Raw genomic sequence first — 17,063 nt, 5'->3', positions numbered from 1 at the left:
GACAGCGGCGAGGGACACGGCAGGGGAGCTGCACAGTGCCAGCGGGGTCTCCACAGGTCAGTGCGGGCCCAAACCCTTCAGATGCTGCCATTAGGGAGCCGGAATCGGCCCAAACCCACGCTGGGGGTGCAGGGCTGGGCGCAGCGCCAAGGGGAGGGGGCTGTGGGGCCGGACACGGAGCAGAGGAGCCGCGGGGCTGGGCGCGCACCGGCCTGCGGGCGCGGGGGCTCTTCCCGGCAGCCTCGGGGGCGCGCGGCCGCCCCGCACGCCGTCGGCACTGCGGCCCTTCCTGGACACGGGCGGCAGCAGCCCGTACACGGCCGGGCACGGAGCTCACACAGTGTGTCTGGAGCGGAGCAGGGTCCCCAGTGAGAGCGAGACAGGGCACAAAACCCAGCGCAGGGTGAACACAGAGAGGGCAGAGGTGCCGGCCCCGAGCCCATGGGCGCCCTCAGGGCACAGGGTGCTGCCACCACCGTGAGTGGGGCACACGCGCAGGCTGCGAGGGGCGGCCGGCCCCGCGCAGAGCAGGGGCAGAGGTCCGAGCACAGCACTGGTGCCAACGCCAGAGCTGCCACCTGGAGGCGCACGGCCTCGGTGTGGCCCAGGGACGCGGTGCCAGGGCCAGAGCTGTCCCCACACGCCCCGCAAGGCCACCAGTGTAGGGGAGAGGGTGCTGAGGAGTCGGGCACAAGGGCGGGCACAGAGCCGCACGCCCCCACGGCATCGCGCAGCTCTGCGGTCCTGCTCCCACTCCTGGTGCCCTGCGGGGATCCGGATGGCAATGACGGCTCCAGCAGGATACAGGAAGGGGACGCCTGGCAGCACAGCAGTTTATCTGCACGGGAGTCCGCAAGGCAGAGCGCTGCGGAGCGGCCCCCACGGCCACCAGGCTGGGGCCAGGCACTGGCTGCCGCGGCCGCCCGCGCGCCGGGGCTCCGGCCTGACAGACCTGCCCGAGGGGGGACACGTCCCCCTGCCCGCTCCGGCGCTGTCACTCGTTAAGGAAACGCTGTTTCAGCTGAACACAAACAGGAATGAATATATTTCCCTGCGCTTCCAGAAGCAGCCGCAGCTACTGGAAACTAGAGCACCCCGTCCCCATGGAGCAGCACCTGATTGCACGACTCCTGCTAGCACCTTCATATAAATTGTTTACTGTTTCACCAACCTTTACTTAATCCAATACAGGAAATCATAGGAACACCAGCTCTAACGAAGGCAGCATTCGAAACGTTTTTTGCCAAGCCCAGACCTCGGCAGGGCTTGTGCAGCCGGCTGTGCCGCAGACACGAGCGGAGGCTGCGGCCCCGCGGGCTCCTCGCCGCCCACCCGCTCCAGGCGCAACGGTCCCAGGAGACCCCGGCCGCGGTGGCACGTGGGGACCCTGCGGGGGCAACCACAGCACGGCGCCCACGGGCTCCCCGAGCCCTTCCTCGCAGGAGCCCCGCGCGACAGCCGCCGTGCACCGACTGTGCCGGGAGCCCCACGGTGAGCTGGTGCCCACGCGCCCGGTGCTCGCTGCAGCCGGGGCAGGAGCCGGGGCCATCGCGCGTTATCCGGGAGCCGCGTTCCTTGTGCCGCGGGCACACGGCTCCGCATGGCTCCGTCCCGACGTACGAGCGGCTCAGCCAGAGCAGGCACCCCCCAACCAGAGGGGAGCCCACAAAAGGAGTTCTAAAAACTGCCCTTTCGCTCTGCCCTTCAGCACCCGCATCAACCCGGCAGGAGGCTGCAGCGTCTGAGAGCTGGTTAGCTGACCCCGGAGCGCCAGCGCTCCCTGCGCCGCTTCCCGGGAACGCTGCGAAAGGCTCCGCTAGGCGGATCTCAGCCCTGGCGCAGGAGCCAGGAGCACCCCAGCTCCAGCACCGCAGCAGGAAGCGCTGGCTCCTCCCTGCCTCCCAAGGGCCTCCGTGCCGCAGGTGAACGCAGGGTGGCAGCGGCGCTGCCATCTGCACAGCGCAGCCCCGGCATCGCCCAGGCCGCACGGGCGCCCGGCGGCAGCACAGGGCCGCGCGCGGTGCCCGCTGCCCCTTCCCGAGCAGCACAGAGACACTGCGCCTGCCAACAGCGCCTGGGAAACACCGCGGAGGCCGGTGTTCCTGCCTCTCCTTAGCTACCAGCAGCCACCATCCACAAGGGAGTTATCCCAGTGACTAACGAGGCAGTGGTCGAGCTGTTCTGCCGCTCCTCCAAACCGCCTGTTTTTCAGTCAAGCAGCCTGGCCGCTTCACGTCAAGTTTTGCACAACCTCTGTTCCCGCTCGGCTGCTGGTTCTCAGAAATGGCACTTGCTAACAACGTTCTTTGTTTCAAACTGTATTTCAGCTGCGGAGCGCGGAGCACCGGGCGCGGGCCGGGGCCCCTGTGCGAGGCCGCGGCCGCCCTGCGGAAGGCGAAAGCGGCAGCACCCGGCGACAAGGCCGAACCGCGAAGCGCCGGGGCCGCGCGGGGCCCGCAGGGGAGGCGGAGGGGGCGAGGCCGAGGCCGAGGCCGAGCTGGCGGGGGGAGGCCGTGAGGGGGCGGCACTGACCCCCACCCCCATGGGGGGCCCCCCCGCGCTGCCCCCCGCCCGCTACATGGGGGGATGTCCTCGCCCCCCCCCCCCCCCAACAGCGGGGAACCGCCGCGCCCCTCCCGTGCGGCCCCCCGGCCGCGACCCCCCCGCGCGGTACCTGACGCCGCCGCCGCCCAGCGCCGCTCACCGGCTGCCGCTGCCGGAAGTCCCCGGACACCGCCCGCGCGCCAGGCCCTGCCGGGCTGCCCGCGGCGCCGCCGCCGCGCAGAGCCCCAGGGCGGCCGTGGCCGGGCGACCGGCAGTGCGCGGGGCAGCCCGAGCCGGGCAGAAAGAGCCTGCCGGGCGGCGCGCAGGCGCAACAGGGATGGTGAAACCCGCGAGGTGCGGGCAAGCCGGCCTCGTACGGCGAGCTCAGGGGGACACGCGAGGTGGCGGTGGCGCCGCGCGCCCTGCCGGCGGCTCCGGGGGTGGGGCCGCGCGGAGGAGGAAGCGACGGGCGAGGACGGGACGGGACGGGCCGGAACCGGACGGGACGGGACGGGACGAGCAGGCGCCGGTGAGTGCGGGGCCGAAACCCATCACCGCGGGCGCGGCGCGCCCCCGGGAACGGCGCCCGTTGTGCTCTCGGGGCTCCGTACCCGAGGGCGCGAGCGCCCGGCCCGGCCCGGCCCGAAGAGCGCCCGGGAGCGACGCGGCGGGACGGGGCGGAAGGGGATGCGACCGGACAGGGCGGGAGAGAACGCGGCTGGACGGGGCTCCGTGCGGGACGGGACGGGGCTCCGTGCGGGACGGGACTGGACCCGTCTCAGAGCGAGTCCCGCAGCCCGCGCCTCCTTGCGGCGCCGAGCCCGGAACCCCGAGGCGGCAGCAGCGGCCCCGCCGTCCGCGGAGCGGGCAGCAGCGGCACCGCCAGTGACAGCAGCAGCCTCGGAGACGGCAGCCCCGGCCCCGCGCGCGCCGGCCCCGCGCAGCCCATGCCGCAGCGCAAGGAGGTGCCGTCGCTGCGCAGCCTCTGCCTGAGCAGCCTGGCCGGGCACATGCAGAGCGTGTGGGTGAAGGACTACAGCGACAACTACCTGGACGAGTACCGCTTCCGCTTCGTCATGGGGCCCTTCGACGAGCTGGGTGAGGCGCGGGCGGCGAGGACGAGGCGGGAGGGCGGCGCGGCGGCCCCGCTCACGGCCCCGCGCCGCAGCCGGCGGCCTCGTGCAGGAGCTGATCCGGCTGCTGGGCGAGAGCCGGCGGCTGACGCGCGCCGCGCTGCACCTGCTGCTGGTGCCGCACCTGCGGGAGCTCAGCCTGCGCGCCTGCCCCAGCCTGGCCAGCAACGCCATCGCGCAGCTCGTGGCCGTGCGCTGCAAGGTGAGCCCGCCGCCCGCCCCTGTGCCCGTGGCTGCAAGGTGAGCCCATAGCCCGCCCTCACGGGGCTATGTGGGCTCCGCAGAGCCTCAGCTCCCTGGACCTGCACGGCTGCAGCCGGCTCTCGGCGGACGTGCTGGTCGACCTGCTCGAGGGGCTGCCGCTGCTCTGCAAGCTGGGGCTGGCCGAGACGCAGGCCAACCTGCAGGTGCTCGCGGCCGCCGGCTCGTCCTGCCCGCGCCTGCGCGAGCTGGACGTGTCCCACTGCAAGAAGGTGACACCGCGCGCGCTGCTGCACGTGGCTCATGACCCGCTCGCAGGCGCCCCGTGCTGCCCCGAGCTCCACGTCCTGCTGGCCCGTGGCCTGGAGCCCGCGGCAGGAGCCGAGGTGACCACAGCACTGTCCTTCCTGCTGCTGGCCCTGCCGCGCCTGGAGTTCCTGGCACATGGTGCCGTGCCGGACGCCCTGTGCCTGCTGCACACGGAGCAGCTGAGCGCCGCGGCAGCCGCCCCGGGCTTCCCATCGCTGCAGGAGCTGGCACGGTGGCGGCAGGGGCCGGTGACAGGGGCCCGGCTGGCACTGCCACTGCGGCGAGTGGAGGAGGTGGAGGAGCCCTCGCTGGACGCTCTGTGCGCCCTGTGCCCTGACGCCGAGGACGTTGGCGTGTGGCTGGGTGACATCCCCGGTGCCGGCTGGTCTGCGCTCCATGGGAGCCGCTTGGCCCAGCTGAGCCTGACGTGCACGGGACCACGGGGCTGGGCGCTGGCGCGGGCGCTGCCGCTCACACGGGACCTGGGGCTGCGGCTGCGGGCGCTCTCCCTGCACGGCTTCTGCTACGAGGACGAGTTCGCCCTCAGCGCCCTGCTCGGCGCCTGCCCCCACCTGCAGTCCTTCAGCACCGACCTGCACCCTCCGCCGCACACCGGGGACTCTGGGGACGCCCCCACGGAGCTGCCGCGCCTGGCCGCCAACCTGCTCCCCGGCGCCTTCCCGCAGCTCGAGAGTTTCTCCCTGGCGCTGGCGGGTGCCGGCAGCCCCCTCCCGGCACGGCACGGGCTGGCGCTGCAGGCCACGCTGGCCGCGCTGCTGTGCCGCGCGCCGCGCCTGCAGCACCTGCGCCTGCTGGCCGTGCCCGTGCCGCTGGATGCGGCGCTGGCGGCGGCGCTGGCGGCGCCCGCCCTGCACGAGCTGCGCGAGCTCTCGCTGGCCGGCAGCCGCGTGGCGAGCGGCACCGTGGGGCTGCTGCTGGCCACCGACAGCCGCCTGTGCCGCCTCGACCTGGTGCGCTGCCCCGACGTGCTGCGGCGCGACTACGACGCCTTCGTGCAGGCCGCGCGCAAGCGCCGCCTCGACCTGCACATCACGTGGGAGTAGCGGCGCGGAGCCCGCGCGGTTGGCGCGGCACTTTAATAAAGCACTTTGTACGGCGCGGCGGCGGGGCTGAGGTGCGGGCGGGCTCCGTGGCGCCGCTCAGTGCCCCGGGCCGGCGGCCAGGCCCGTGAGCCGCTCCGACTCTTCCCAGAGCTTGCGAGCCAGGTGCGGGTCGCGCGCGGGCGCCGCGGGCAGCTCCATGCGGCAGTCGCTGCTGAAGTACTTGCCCGAGATGCCCTCGGCTTCTTCGGACACGGCGCAGTAGATGGTGCTGGTGGCTCCCTCCTCCGGGGACTGCGGGCGGCGGGTGAGGGCAGGTGGCCGTGGCCCCCACCCCGTCCCCTGGGCACCACTTACCTTAATGAAGGGGCCGGCGAGGGCGAAGAGCACGCGCGCGGGCCAGCTGAAGTGGCGCATGATGCCTGTCCTCACCACGCCGGGGCTCGGTGCGTTGGCCGTCACCCCTGCGCCATGGCACCCTCAGTGCCGGCACCTCCGCCCCTCAGCACAGGGCAGGGAGCAGCCGGAGCTCCGTAGGACGCAGCGCCCGGCAGGGCTCATCCCCGGCTCCCCGTGGGCACCTGCACTGGGGCGCAGCCAGCCCTTGGCACCCGAGGGCCAGCCTGGCACAGCAAGTGTGCAGGCATGCTGATGGCGTGGCATGACAGAGCAGAGCACCGTGGTGCATGGCGCAGGACAGCACGGCATTGCACAGCAGAAGGTGGCAGAGTGTGGCACGGCATGAGCATGGTGTGGCACGATAGAGCACAGCATGGCACAGCACTGCCTGCCATGGTATGCTGTGCCCGGGAATGGCACAGCCATGGTGTGGCACAGCACATGGCAGCATGCTTGGCCGGCACGGCATTGCATGGCCTGGCACGGCATTGCACGGCTCAGCACAGCATTGCACGGCCTGGCAGACATTGCACGGCTCAGCACAGCATTGCACGGCCTGGCATGGCATTGCACGGCTCAGCACCGCGTTTCCCAGCCCAGCCCAGACCCACCTGTGCCCCGCAGGCGCCGCGCCAGCTCGGCGGTGAAGAGCACGCTCATGAGCTTGCTGCTGTTGTAGGCCTGCTCGTAGCCGCAGTGGCGCCGCTGCCCTGTGAGGTGCCGCAGGTCCACGACGCCCGCGCTGTGCCGGAAGGACGAGACATTGACGATGCGAGCGGGGGCCGAGGCCTTCAGCAGGTCTGCGGGAGGCGGCGGCTGAGCGTGGCGCTGGCGCTGGTGGCACTAGTGGCACCGCCACCATGTCCCCGCGGCTCCTCACCCAGCAGCAGGTTGGTGAGCAGGAAGGGCCCCAGGTAGTTGGTGGCGAAGGTCTGTTCCAGCCCCTCAGGCGTCATGGCAAAGGGCAGCCCTGGCAGAGGCGGCACATGAAGTCAGTGCTGCCGCCGTGGGACCGTCCCCGCAGTCCCGGTGTCACCTACCGGTGATGGCGGCGTTGTTGACCAGCACGTCGAGGCGGCGCTCGTGGCGCAGCACATCCTGCACGAAGGCGCGCACCGAGGCCAGCGAGCTCGTGTCGAGCAGCCGCAGCAGCACCGCCGCGTTGCCCGTGGCCGCCCGGATCTCCTCGGCTGCCGCCTGGCCCCGCTCCCAGCTCCGGCACGCCAGGATGGTGCGGGCGTTCCTGCGTGCCAGCTCCAGCGCCACGCACTTGCCAATGCCTGTGGCACGGGCATGGAGCCGGCGGCTGGTGGTGCAGCTCTGCGCCTGGGGCCAGCGGCGCCCGGCCGCTGCCAGGAGCGCTAGAACCCCCTGAAGCCCAAAACTGCTGCGTGCGCATCTGGGAGCTGGGTATGGCGGGGAGGGGAGGGGAAAGAACGGGAGGAATGGCGTGGGATGGAGGGGAGGGATGGGACAGTCCTCATGCGATATGGCATGGTGCAATACAGCATGGCAAGGTGTGTCATGGTGCAGCATGCTCAGCATGGTGAGTCATGATGCAATATGGCACAGTGCAGCACAGCACCGCACACACTGCATGACACAGCACGGTGCAATATGGCACGGCGCGGCACAGCACGGTGCAGCACATGCCAGGGGGTGTGCGGTGGGGCCGTGCGGGCAGCTCCAGGCGCTGGGGGCTGAGGAGCTGGCACAGCCCCATGGTGCCACCCCCACTTTGCGAAGCAGCGCCTGCCATGGAGGCAATCCCGGCCAGGGCAGCCCAAGGCACCGGCACATGCGGCACATGCGGCACACGGCACCTCGGCACCTGCCTGTCAGTCATTAACCAGCCTGGGCAGAGTCCAGCACGGGGCTGCTGCTGGGGGCTGCGCTCGTGCCGGAGCCTGGGGGCTGCGGGAGCTCCCCTGGAATGTGGCCCTGGCACCGGCACCAGTACTGCACGCTGCCCCCGCACCGCACGGCCACCGCACACCGGGGTCCTGGCGCCTGTCCAGACCGGCTCCGGCCGTGCCCTGAGGGCAGCTGAGCCCTGCGCCGGCCAGAACCGCGGAGCCCTGTGGCCCGGCGCCCGTGTCCTGCATCCTGTGCCCAGGTCCTGCCCCCTTTGTCCAGGTCACGCACCCTGCCCAGCTGCGCCGTTCCCCTGCACCCACGTCCCGCAGCTCCGCAGCCCTTCCCGCCCGCGTCCTGCCGCCCCGCTGGGCCCTGCGCACCGCTGTTGGCTCCGGTGACAATGACGGTCTTGCCGGTGAGGTCAGTGGGGCAGGCGCTGGGCAGCCAGGTGTTGCGGTGCTGCTGGGCCCACAGCAGCAGCAGCAGCAGCAGTAGCGCAAGCACGAACCAGCACGGGTGGCTGCAGGCACTCAGCAGCTCCATGCTGCCTGCCAAGGAACTTGACCCAGCCCCAGCGTGTGATAGCAGCGGAGCTCGGCAGCGCCGGCTGTGGCAGCGCCGCGTTGCGCTGGAGAGGGGTGAGGGAAGAGTTAATGCTCCAGACTGTGCATTGCACAAACTGCCAACCCAGCACGAGAGCAAGGAAGAAATTTTGGCTGTTCCCACGGACAAGATGGGGAAGCGGGAAGTTTTGCAGAGCAGGGATGGTCCCGCACCATTAAAATTTGTAGAAGTGCCCGTCTGGCCAAAGAACTGATAACAGCCAAGAAGGGAGCAAAAACACATCTCACTGACAGTGCCGGGAGCAGGTGACTTTTGGAACTGCCACCTTATAATAAGAGCATAGCACAGTCACCCACCAGCCCCTCACTCACCAGGCTCACCAGTCCCTTCTCAGAATTCATCTTTTCCCTTTCCAAAGCGGGGGCGTTAGCAGGGCAGCGCTGGGCAAGGCCCGTCCAGCTTGTGCAGGGCTGGGCCGCATCTCTGTGACGGTCCCGTGCGGTGCCCCAAGGTGCAATGAGAGCCCCAGAGGAGAGAGAGCAGGGAGAGCCCCAGGGAGGCTGCAGTGCCACTGGAGCTGCCAGTGGTGACGCAGGGGGACACGTCCTTGGTGCCCTGGGAGGGACAGCAGCCGGAGGGAGGGGACACCGGGTGCCACGCAGGACAGGGTGGAGGCGCCCTCCTTCCTAGGAGGACCCTTAAGCAGACCCGGGCTGTGGCAGAACAGCCATGGCCACCACCTGCCACCACCCCCAGCCACTAACAGCCAGGGCAGAGCAGGAAGAGCAGGCAGGGAGCCGCGGTCACGGGTGGGCGGCGCACGGGCGCCCGAGCGCACAGGGAAACGCGCAGACGGCGGCTGCGGAGAGGGCGCTTCTCTTGGCGCGGCGCCCGGCGCGGCGCTGCCCGCGCACGCCGAGAGCGGCCGCGAGCCGAGCGGCGCGGGCCGCGGTGCCGCCCGCGGGCACGCGGGTCCCGCGGCCGGGGCGGGGGCTCAGCCCGGGCGCACGCGGCCCGGAGCCGCCCCAGGGGCGCTCAGGGCTCCCACGGCCGCCGGGGCGCGGGCGACAAGTGCTGGATCTGGAGGCCGCGGCTGCTCGTGACCTGCGGCACGGCCAGCGGCGGCCCCGGCACGGTGAGCGCCACGGGCCGCAGCTCCCGCGCGGCCGCCTCCTCCTGCCGCTCGTCGGCGCCGGGGCCGCCGGGGCCGCGCTGGACGCTGTCCCCGCGCCGCAGGGTGACGCCGGGGGCCGGCGCGACGGCGTCGAGCAGGGCGGGCAGCTGCCACACGCGGGCGGGCTCCAGCGCGGGCGCCAGCGGCGGCGGCCGCTGCTCCCCCGGCTCGCGGGGCTCCCGCCGGTGCCTGCGCGGGGCCCGGCCGCCCGCGCGCCCGGTCCCCGCCTCCAGCACCTGCACGCGGGGCCGCACGCAGAGCGCGGGCAGCGCGCGGCCCGGCCGCCCCGCAGCGCCGCGCGGGGGCTGCCGCAGCTCCCGCGGTGCCGCCGTCTCCGCGCTCGTGTCCCCGCGGGGCGGCGGCTGCCCCCGCGGCTCCTCCGCCCGCGCCCGCGGCTCGGCGCGGATCCCGGCGCCCGGCGGGCACCGCGGCGGCTCGCGGGGCCGGCGGGACGGGACGGCCCTGGCTCGGGGCGGCAGCGGGGACCCTCCCTGCGCAGGCGGCGGCGCAGGGCCCCGCTCATCCCGCTGCGGCTGCACGGGGAGCTCGGCCGCCGCGGGCTGGAGCGCGGCACTGCCGAAGGATGGTGCCGAGCTCGGGGTCCATGCGGGGTCCGGGATGGACGCGGCCAGGGACAGGTTGCTGCTCCAGGCGCTGTCTATGTCTTCTCCAGCACAGGGGGTGTACGATGGTACCTGAGAAAAGAATGGGCAGGAGCAGGGGACACTGGGCACCTGGGCTGGGTTCTGCTGAAGTGCTCCTTCCCGCGGATGTGGCCTCCAAGCTGCCGTGTCCGACACTGCAGCCACATGCACCTCCCGGCATAGCAAGGGCGGCCGGGGATGCAGGAGCTCCAGGGGATCCGTACCTCATGTGTGCTTGGCGAGAGCTGCTCTGGAGTGACAGGGACACAGCCCTGGGCCCAGGAGTCCGTCACGCAGGGCTCCGGCTCCTCGTCCTCCTGCCACGTGGCGTCTCCGTCCAGCTGGCGCTCGCCCTCGTCCCGCGCCAGGAAGCGCCACGCGGCGATGTGCAGCATGGCCTCCCTCGCCTCCTTCACCGTGAAGGGCACGCACTGCGAAGCAGGACGGAGACCAGAGGACAGCTCAGCGCCCAGCGAGGATGAGGGGACATCCCAAAAAGGATGAGGGGACACTCAGCACTCTGCGAGGATGAGAAGACTCCTCAGCACCCCACGAGGACAAGGCGACACCTCGGCACCCAACAAGGAGGAGGGGACACCTCGGCACCCCACGAGGATGAGAAGACTCCTCAGCACCCCACGAGGACAAGGGGACACCTCGGCACTCCGCGAGAAGCGCCGCGCGGGATGGCCCCTCACCTGGCGCTCCAGGTAGACCTGGTAGCAGGCGTCCATGGCGCCCTCCAGGAGCTCGGCCAGGACGTCGGCGGCCTCGTCCTCCGCCTGCTCGGCCGCCAGCAGCGCCAGCCACTCGCTCTGGCTCAGGCGCCCGGGCACGATCTCCAGCGGCGGCGGCGCCGACGGCGGCGGCCGCGTCCTCTCCGCGCGCGACCTGGCCGTGGCCGTGCGCTCCCGCGACGGCGATTTCTGCTTGGGGGGACAGCGGCGCCGTGAGCGCCGGGGCCGCGCGGGCAGGAGGGGACCCCGCCGCGGCGCGGGGCGGCGCGGCTCTTACTAGCGCCATGTGCGGGGCGGGCGGCGGGCCCGGGGCCGCGGGGCTCCTCTCCCTCGGCGAGGAGGATCCTGCGGGACCCGGCGGATCAGGCGGGCGTGGGGCGGTACCCCCGGATACACCACAGCACCCCCAAACTCCCCCAACACCTCCCAGTGTCCCCGCGGGACCACGGCACCCTCCAGCGCCCCTTACTGCACCGCAGCACCCCCGGGACACCCCAGCGCCCGCCAGCGGCCCCCCAGCCCCGGGGCACCCCAACGTCCGGCGGCCACCCCAATGCACCCCGAAAACACCTCGGGGCACCCCAGCATCCTCCGATACGCCCCGGAACCCTCCAGAGCCCCCCAGCACTGCCCGAACAGCTCCAAAACCCCCGGGGCCCCCCAAGACACCCAGAACCCCCCCAGGGCCGCCCCATTCCCCCAGCGCCCCCCGCTGGTACCGCCCCAGCCCCGCCTCAGCCCCTCGGTGTCCCCGGGACCCCCCGGTGTCCCCGGGACCCCCCGGCCACCTCGGCCCCTTCGGCCGCTCCCTCCCCTCGGCGGGAGGCGACGCGGTCTCCACGGCAACGCTCCCCCTTGACGCCATCGCCGCGCGCCGCCGGTCCGTGACGTCTGCACGCTGCGACGGCGTCTCCATGGCGGCGGCCGGCACCGAGTGAGCGCGGGGCGGCGGCGCCGGGGGAAGCGGGACGGGGCTGGGGGCGCGGGACGGAGCGGAACGGAACGGGACGGGACGGGACGGGACGGGACGGGACGGTGCGGGCGGAACGGGGCTGGGGGCGGAGCCGGCCCGGAGCAGGAGCAGAGAGCCGCGGGGAGGTCGCGAGGGGTCCCGTCCCCGTGGGCCGAGGGGGCCAGCGGGGCCGTCCCCGGTGCTCGAGGGGGACACCCGGGGGGGCGGGGGCCGCCCGGGGGTGTCCCGGCTCCCCGGGGTATCCCGCGTCCCCGCTCCCGGTGCTGATGCACGTCCGGAGTTAGGACCAAGCGAGGGGCCTGTTCAGCCGGAGAAGGGCAGGCTGGGGGGGACCCGACCAACGTGTTCGAGTGCCCCAGGGGAGAGTGTGGGGAGGACGGCGCCAGGCTCTGCTCCGTGGTGGCTGGTGAAGGGACGAGGGGTAGCGGGTACAAGCTGAACCCCAGGCAGCTCCACCTCCATGTGAGGAAGAACTTCTTTCCTGTGGGGGTGCCAGGGCCCTGGCACAGGCTGCCCAGAGAGGTTGTGGAGTCTCCTTCTCCGGAGATCTTCCAAACCCCCCTGGATGCCACCCTGTGCTCTGGGTGTCCCTGCTGGAGCAGGGGTTGGACTGGGTGATCCGTAGGGATCTGTGCCAGCCTCAGCCCCGCCGTGGCTCTGCGTTCCCGGCAGGATGTTCCGGCGGGAGCCGAGCGTGCAGCTGCGCAGCAGCAGCTCTGCGCTCTACAACAACCTGAGCGTGCTGTGCCCGCCGGGCGCGCCGCTCGCCCGCTTCAGCACCGTGCACGGCGCCACCGTCAACGTGGCGAGCGCCGACGGCGCCGGCTTCTCCCACCGCCAGCTGCAGGCCAGGGAGGGCGGCCCGGCCCTCAGCGCCTCCATCGTCACCCAGGTAGGGCCCGCGGCGCCCGGGCGGCCCCGCTTCCCCTGCAGCGCCTCCGTGGCCCGCAGCAGGACCACGCTGCGTTTATGGGCTGCCCCATAAGAGCTCTGTGACGAGGGCCGCGCGGTGCCCCCGCCAGCCTGCGAGGGGGCCGGGCCGCGCCGTGTGGCGCTGCGATGCCGCGGGCGCCTGCGCAGGGGCGGCCGGCACGTCCCGCAGCCCCACGCTGAGCCGCGCTCCCCTGCTGCGCGGCCGGCCCCGCCGGCCCTCGTGGAGCTCGAGCCGCGCTGCCAGCGGCTCCAGCCTGCAGACAGGGCCGTGAGCCGCGCGGCGCTGCGGGTGCCGAGCGCCCCTGCTGCCCCGGGCACACTGTGTCCTCGCGGGTGCTCCCCGCCGCCTTGGAGGAGCCACGCGGGCCCTTTGCCGCTGTGCGTCCCTCCCGGACTGCCCCTGCGTCCCTGTCCTTGCAGGCCGCCTGGTGTGTGCTGCCATCTCGGGTGCTGCTCGTCCTCACCTCCCAGAAGGGGATCCAGGTCAGGCCGTTTTCCATGGGGACAAGCCGGAGCTGCCAGGGAAGCTCTTCCCAGCAATCTCAGCCCGCTGTTTCCTCTCCCCAGATGTACGAGTCAGACGGCTCCATCATGGTTTACTGGCATGCCCTGGATGTCATGGAGCACCCACCAGGTAAATCCCGCAGCGGGAGCAGTGCGAGGAGCGCCCTGTCCGGCTATGCAGCCCCGCTGGGTGCCCGCACGCCCCTGCAGTGCAGCCCGGCTCCTGCAGCCCCCACACCCCTGCAGTGCAGCCCGGCTCCTGCAGCCCGGCTCCTGCAGCCCCCACGCTCCTGCAGCCCGGCTGCCTGTGGCGCTGGGGAGCACTGAGCCCGAGCAGTCCTGCGCAGGGGGCTGCTACGAGTGCCCGAGAGGTCCCTGTGCCACTCCGACTCCTCTGTGCAGCCCTATGGGGGGCTAGTGGGCACCTAAAGAGCCCCGAGGGTCCTGCTGGGGCCGCGGTGGGACTGGCAGTGAGCACGAGGCCGCAGCGCCCTCCCAGCTCCGCACACCACAGCCCGCCCTCGCTCTCCTTGCAGCGCAGGCCGTGTTTGCCCGGGGCATCGCCGCCGCCGGCGGACGCTTCATCTGCGTGGGTGAGCGGGGCGCCGCGCGGGGCGGCTGCTGCGGGAGCGCGGGGCCGGGGCCGGCCCGGTCCCGGTGTGGAGCCGGGGCCGGCCCCGCTGACCCCGGCCGCTCCGCAGGGATGTCCTCCGGGCCGGTGCTGGTGTTCGACGTCCCGCCCAAGGGCATGAACGTCACCGTGAGCGAGGTGCTGGAGCAGCACGGCGCCGCCATCACCGACATCGCGGCGGAGCTGGGCCGCGCGCCGGTAGCTCCCTGCGCTGCGGAGCGGGGGGGGCTCCCGGTGGCACCGCAGGGGACTCACGGGCTCCCGGAGCGCTGCTCCCCCAGGGCAGGGTGGCAGGTGGCTCCGGCGGCTGTGTCTGCACCGGGGCCGTCTCCTGGGCGAGGGCTGGAGCGGGAGAGGCGCTGGAGGAGCCTCCTCAGCGCCGCCGCGAGGGCGTGCGGGCTGCATCACCAAGGCCAGGGCACGGGCACCGCGAGGGCACGCAGGCTGCGTCGCCAAGCCCGAGGCCAGGGCAGGGGCACCACGAGGGCATGGGCTGCGCCGTCGAGCCTGAGGCCAGGGCACGGGTGCCAGATGCTATTTCAAATGGTGGGGACTCAGCCGGGAGCAGCTGCCCCATGAGCTGCCCCGGCCACCCCCGTCTGCCACCAGTGTGACCCAACCCCCCTCCTCGGGGCCGGGGCTCCACATTTCTTGGCCAAAGGAAACTGTGCTCAGGTCACCCTGGGCTGCCGGCAGCCAACAGGGATGGCCGAGGAGCCGAGCTCCTTCTGCAGAGTGGCTCTGAGGATTAGTATGAGTAATTATTAGACCAAAGAGAAAGCCCTATGATACATAGGGGTGGGTGCTGGGAACACAGAAGAGCTATTTACAGTAAAGAATAGTTTGGGTGCAAAAACAAATGAGTAAACCTGGCTGCGAATAAACCCAGGCTAAAACTGAAGCTCCCCCGTTAGCGCTGGGGGTTCCAGCTGCCCGTACGGTCTGCGCTCGTGTCCCCGCGCCCCGGGGTGACGGCCGCTGCTGGTGCCGCTGTGCCGGCTCCGCACCGTTGCACAGAGCCCCGGTGGGAACCGGGGGGTCCCTGCGTTCGGCTCATCCCGTCGCAGGGTGATGTCCCTGCAGATACGCTAATTGGCCCCCTCATCACTGGCTGCCTCCTTCCCAACGAGGACACTTTCCATGTTCTCACTCTAATTGGTTGCATTTAACTTTCCCTGCTCTGGGGACTCTCTTGAACAATTAATTGCTTAGAGCTGCTTCCCAATTAGCCCGGATACTGAGCGGCTGTGTGAGCGCGGCTTCGCGCCCGCCCCGGCTGCCTGTCCCCTCTCTGCGCCCGCTGCGCTTTGCACCGGGGCTTACGCCGAGCCTGGCGGCCAGCGCAGAGGCCGCGTTGGGCTCGCGGCGGCCCCGGGCGCCGAGGGCAGGGGCAGCTCGGGCAGCGCCGGTGCTCGGCAGGTCCCCCGAGAGGCGATTCCTCTTGCCAACGCTAACGCGCTGGAACAGAAAGGCAGGCGTGCGACCGCTCTGGAGACTCGTCTGCCAGCTGTGTCAGCAGTTTCTGTGAGCGTTTCGGCTTGAGCTCGCCCCGCGGCGGGTGCCTCCCGGGGCCGCGCTGCAGCGGGGCCGGCAAACACCACGAGGGCCGCACGGCCCGGCACCCGCGCCGACGCTCCCGTGTCCCTGCAGGATGGGGCCGGCGACCTGGTGACCGCCGATGACTCTGGCAGCCTGTGCGTGTGGAGCTCCGGGGAGGAGTTCGCCCTGCGGCACAAGATCCCTGCGCTGGGGTAAGCAGGGACGGAGCCCGCGTGGAGCAGGGGGTACCGGGGTAGGGAGCCCAGAGCCAGCGCGGCGGGAAGGGTCCAGCCGTGTCTGTGTGCCCAGCTGCTCCTGCTCCTCCGTGAAGCTCTGGAACGGCATCCTCGCCGCCGGCTACGGCAACGGGCAGATCCGGCTGTACGAGGCGGCGAGCGGCGCCCTGCGGGCCCAGGTGGACGCTCACGCGCGCTGGATCTACGCGCTGGACGTGGCGCCTGCCACGGGCAAGGTAGGGCTGCCCGTGGGCTGCAGCGCGGCGGCCTCTGCATGCACCGGCCTGCAGCGCAGCGCCGCAGCACTCCAGCCTGCCCCGCTGCCCCTCGCAGCTGCTCTCGGGCGCCGAGGACTCCTTCGTCCACATCTGGAAGCTCAGCAGGAGCCCGGACACGGGCGACATTGAGGTGGGCCTGGCAGCAGGGCTGCATCCCCAGCCCTGCGCACAGCGTGCTCGGCCCCTGCGCAGGACGCGGGGCTGCCGGGGGCCTGCGCCTGCCTCAGCGGGGCCGGCGCCGCTGCGCTTCGCCCGCAGGTCGAGCACTGCCACGCAGAGTGCGTGCCGGACACGCAGGTCTGCGGCGCCCGCTTCTGCGACGCCGAGGGCAGCTCCTTCGCCGTGAGCGGCTACGACCTCGCCGAGATCCTCCGCTACAGCCGGGCCTAGGCTGCGCGCGGCCAAGGTGCAGGGCGCCCGCGCCGCGCGGCCCCGCTCCCGCCGTGGGGCAGGCCCCTCTGCCCCGGCCCCTCCAGCCCCGTGCAGGGGCTGCAGGGCAGACACGGCCCCTTCCCGCTCAGCTGCAGGGCTGGGGTCTGCTCCCCGCCGCAGCCCGGCTCCCTGTGGAGCAGGAGGGGGGCCTGTCCCAAGGGAGCTGCAGGGACACACGGAGCCCGGTGGGATTCGCGGAGGCCCATGGGGACAGGCGGAGCCCAGTGGGACGTGCTCCAGCCGCATCCCTGCTCTGCAAAGGCACAGCACTCACTTCCAGGCCAGCGGAGAGCCCCAGGGACAGAGGCTTTTAGGTCAGCGGGAGCGGCGCTGCTGCCGCCGGCTGTCCCCGCTGTCCCCTCTGTCCCGCCCCGCCGCCTGCCCTCGCCTGTGCCCTGCTCCCCGCCCCGGGCAGCGCTCTGCTCTCATTCCAACCCCGCACAGCCTCTCCCGGCACTGCTCTTCCAGGGGAAGGGACGAGTGTCCCAGGCGCCCTGCTCCATGCCCGGGAACAGCCCTGCTATGGCGCTGAGGCCAGCACCCCAGCCAGCCCTGCCGCTCAGCCCAGGGGAGCTGCCCGCGGCTCCCACACAGCCCCATGGCCCCTGGAGCTTCCCCCAGCTCCTGCACAGCCCCACGGCTCCATGGAGCTGCCCACAGCTCCCGATGGAGCCCAAGTCCCGCTCAGCCCCTCGCAGCTGCCCGCAGCTCCTCGCTGCTGCTGTGGCCCCTGTCCCCATGCGGGGCCCTGTCCCCAGGGGTCGTCCCCCCTCCCCAGCTAGAGGTCATTGCCCCCCTGCTGCACTGCAGGTTCCAGCTCGGTTCCCATGTGCCCCATGCTGCGCCCCCAGGCGCTGTCCCCGCTCCGTGTCCCCTTACAAAGGCGGGCGATGTCGCCCGTTCCTGGGGCGCTG

At 72.2% G+C, this 17,063-nt stretch overlaps 3 protein-coding genes across 3 annotated transcripts; 2 read left to right on the top strand and 1 right to left on the bottom strand.

Annotated features, from left to right (window-relative positions):
* The first annotated feature begins 3,477 nt into the window (after positions 1-3,477).
* On the top strand, positions 3,478-5,251 carry LOC148594421 (uncharacterized). Its single transcript, XM_088526601.1, has 3 exons — positions 3,478-3,642; positions 3,713-3,879; positions 3,962-5,251. The coding sequence occupies exons 1-3, from the start codon at positions 3,492-3,494 to the stop codon at positions 5,249-5,251; spliced, it is 1,608 nt and encodes a 535-aa protein (XP_088382727.1). The 5' UTR covers positions 3,478-3,491.
* Positions 5,252-5,347: 96 nt separating this feature from the next.
* LOC148594420 (retinol dehydrogenase 12-like) lies at positions 5,348-8,047 on the bottom strand. Its single transcript, XM_088526602.1, has 6 exons — positions 7,885-8,047; positions 6,688-6,927; positions 6,528-6,617; positions 6,259-6,447; positions 5,606-5,712; positions 5,348-5,542 (listed from the first exon to the last, which is right to left on the bottom strand). Exons 1-6 carry the CDS (start codon positions 8,045-8,047, stop codon positions 5,348-5,350), a joined length of 984 nt encoding a protein of 327 aa, XP_088382728.1.
* Positions 8,048-11,523: 3,476 nt separating this feature from the next.
* On the top strand, positions 11,524-16,107 carry WDR54 (WD repeat domain 54). Its single transcript, XM_088526628.1, has 10 exons — positions 11,524-11,557; positions 12,269-12,488; positions 12,950-13,012; positions 13,097-13,163; positions 13,570-13,626; positions 13,735-13,862; positions 15,315-15,415; positions 15,513-15,675; positions 15,773-15,847; positions 15,976-16,107. Exons 1-10 carry the CDS (start codon positions 11,538-11,540, stop codon positions 16,105-16,107), a joined length of 1,026 nt encoding a protein of 341 aa, XP_088382754.1. The 5' UTR covers positions 11,524-11,537.
* Positions 16,108-17,063: the final 956 nt, after the last annotated feature.

This window comes from Tinamus guttatus, unplaced genomic scaffold, assembly GCF_059628265.1.
Source record: "Tinamus guttatus ecotype Peru unplaced genomic scaffold, ASM5962826v1 Tinamus_guttatus_pri_ptg000247l, whole genome shotgun sequence".
In the NCBI taxonomy this organism is placed as follows: domain Eukaryota; kingdom Metazoa; phylum Chordata; class Aves; order Tinamiformes; family Tinamidae; genus Tinamus; species Tinamus guttatus.
This window is presented reverse-complemented; position numbering and strand designations above follow the sequence as displayed.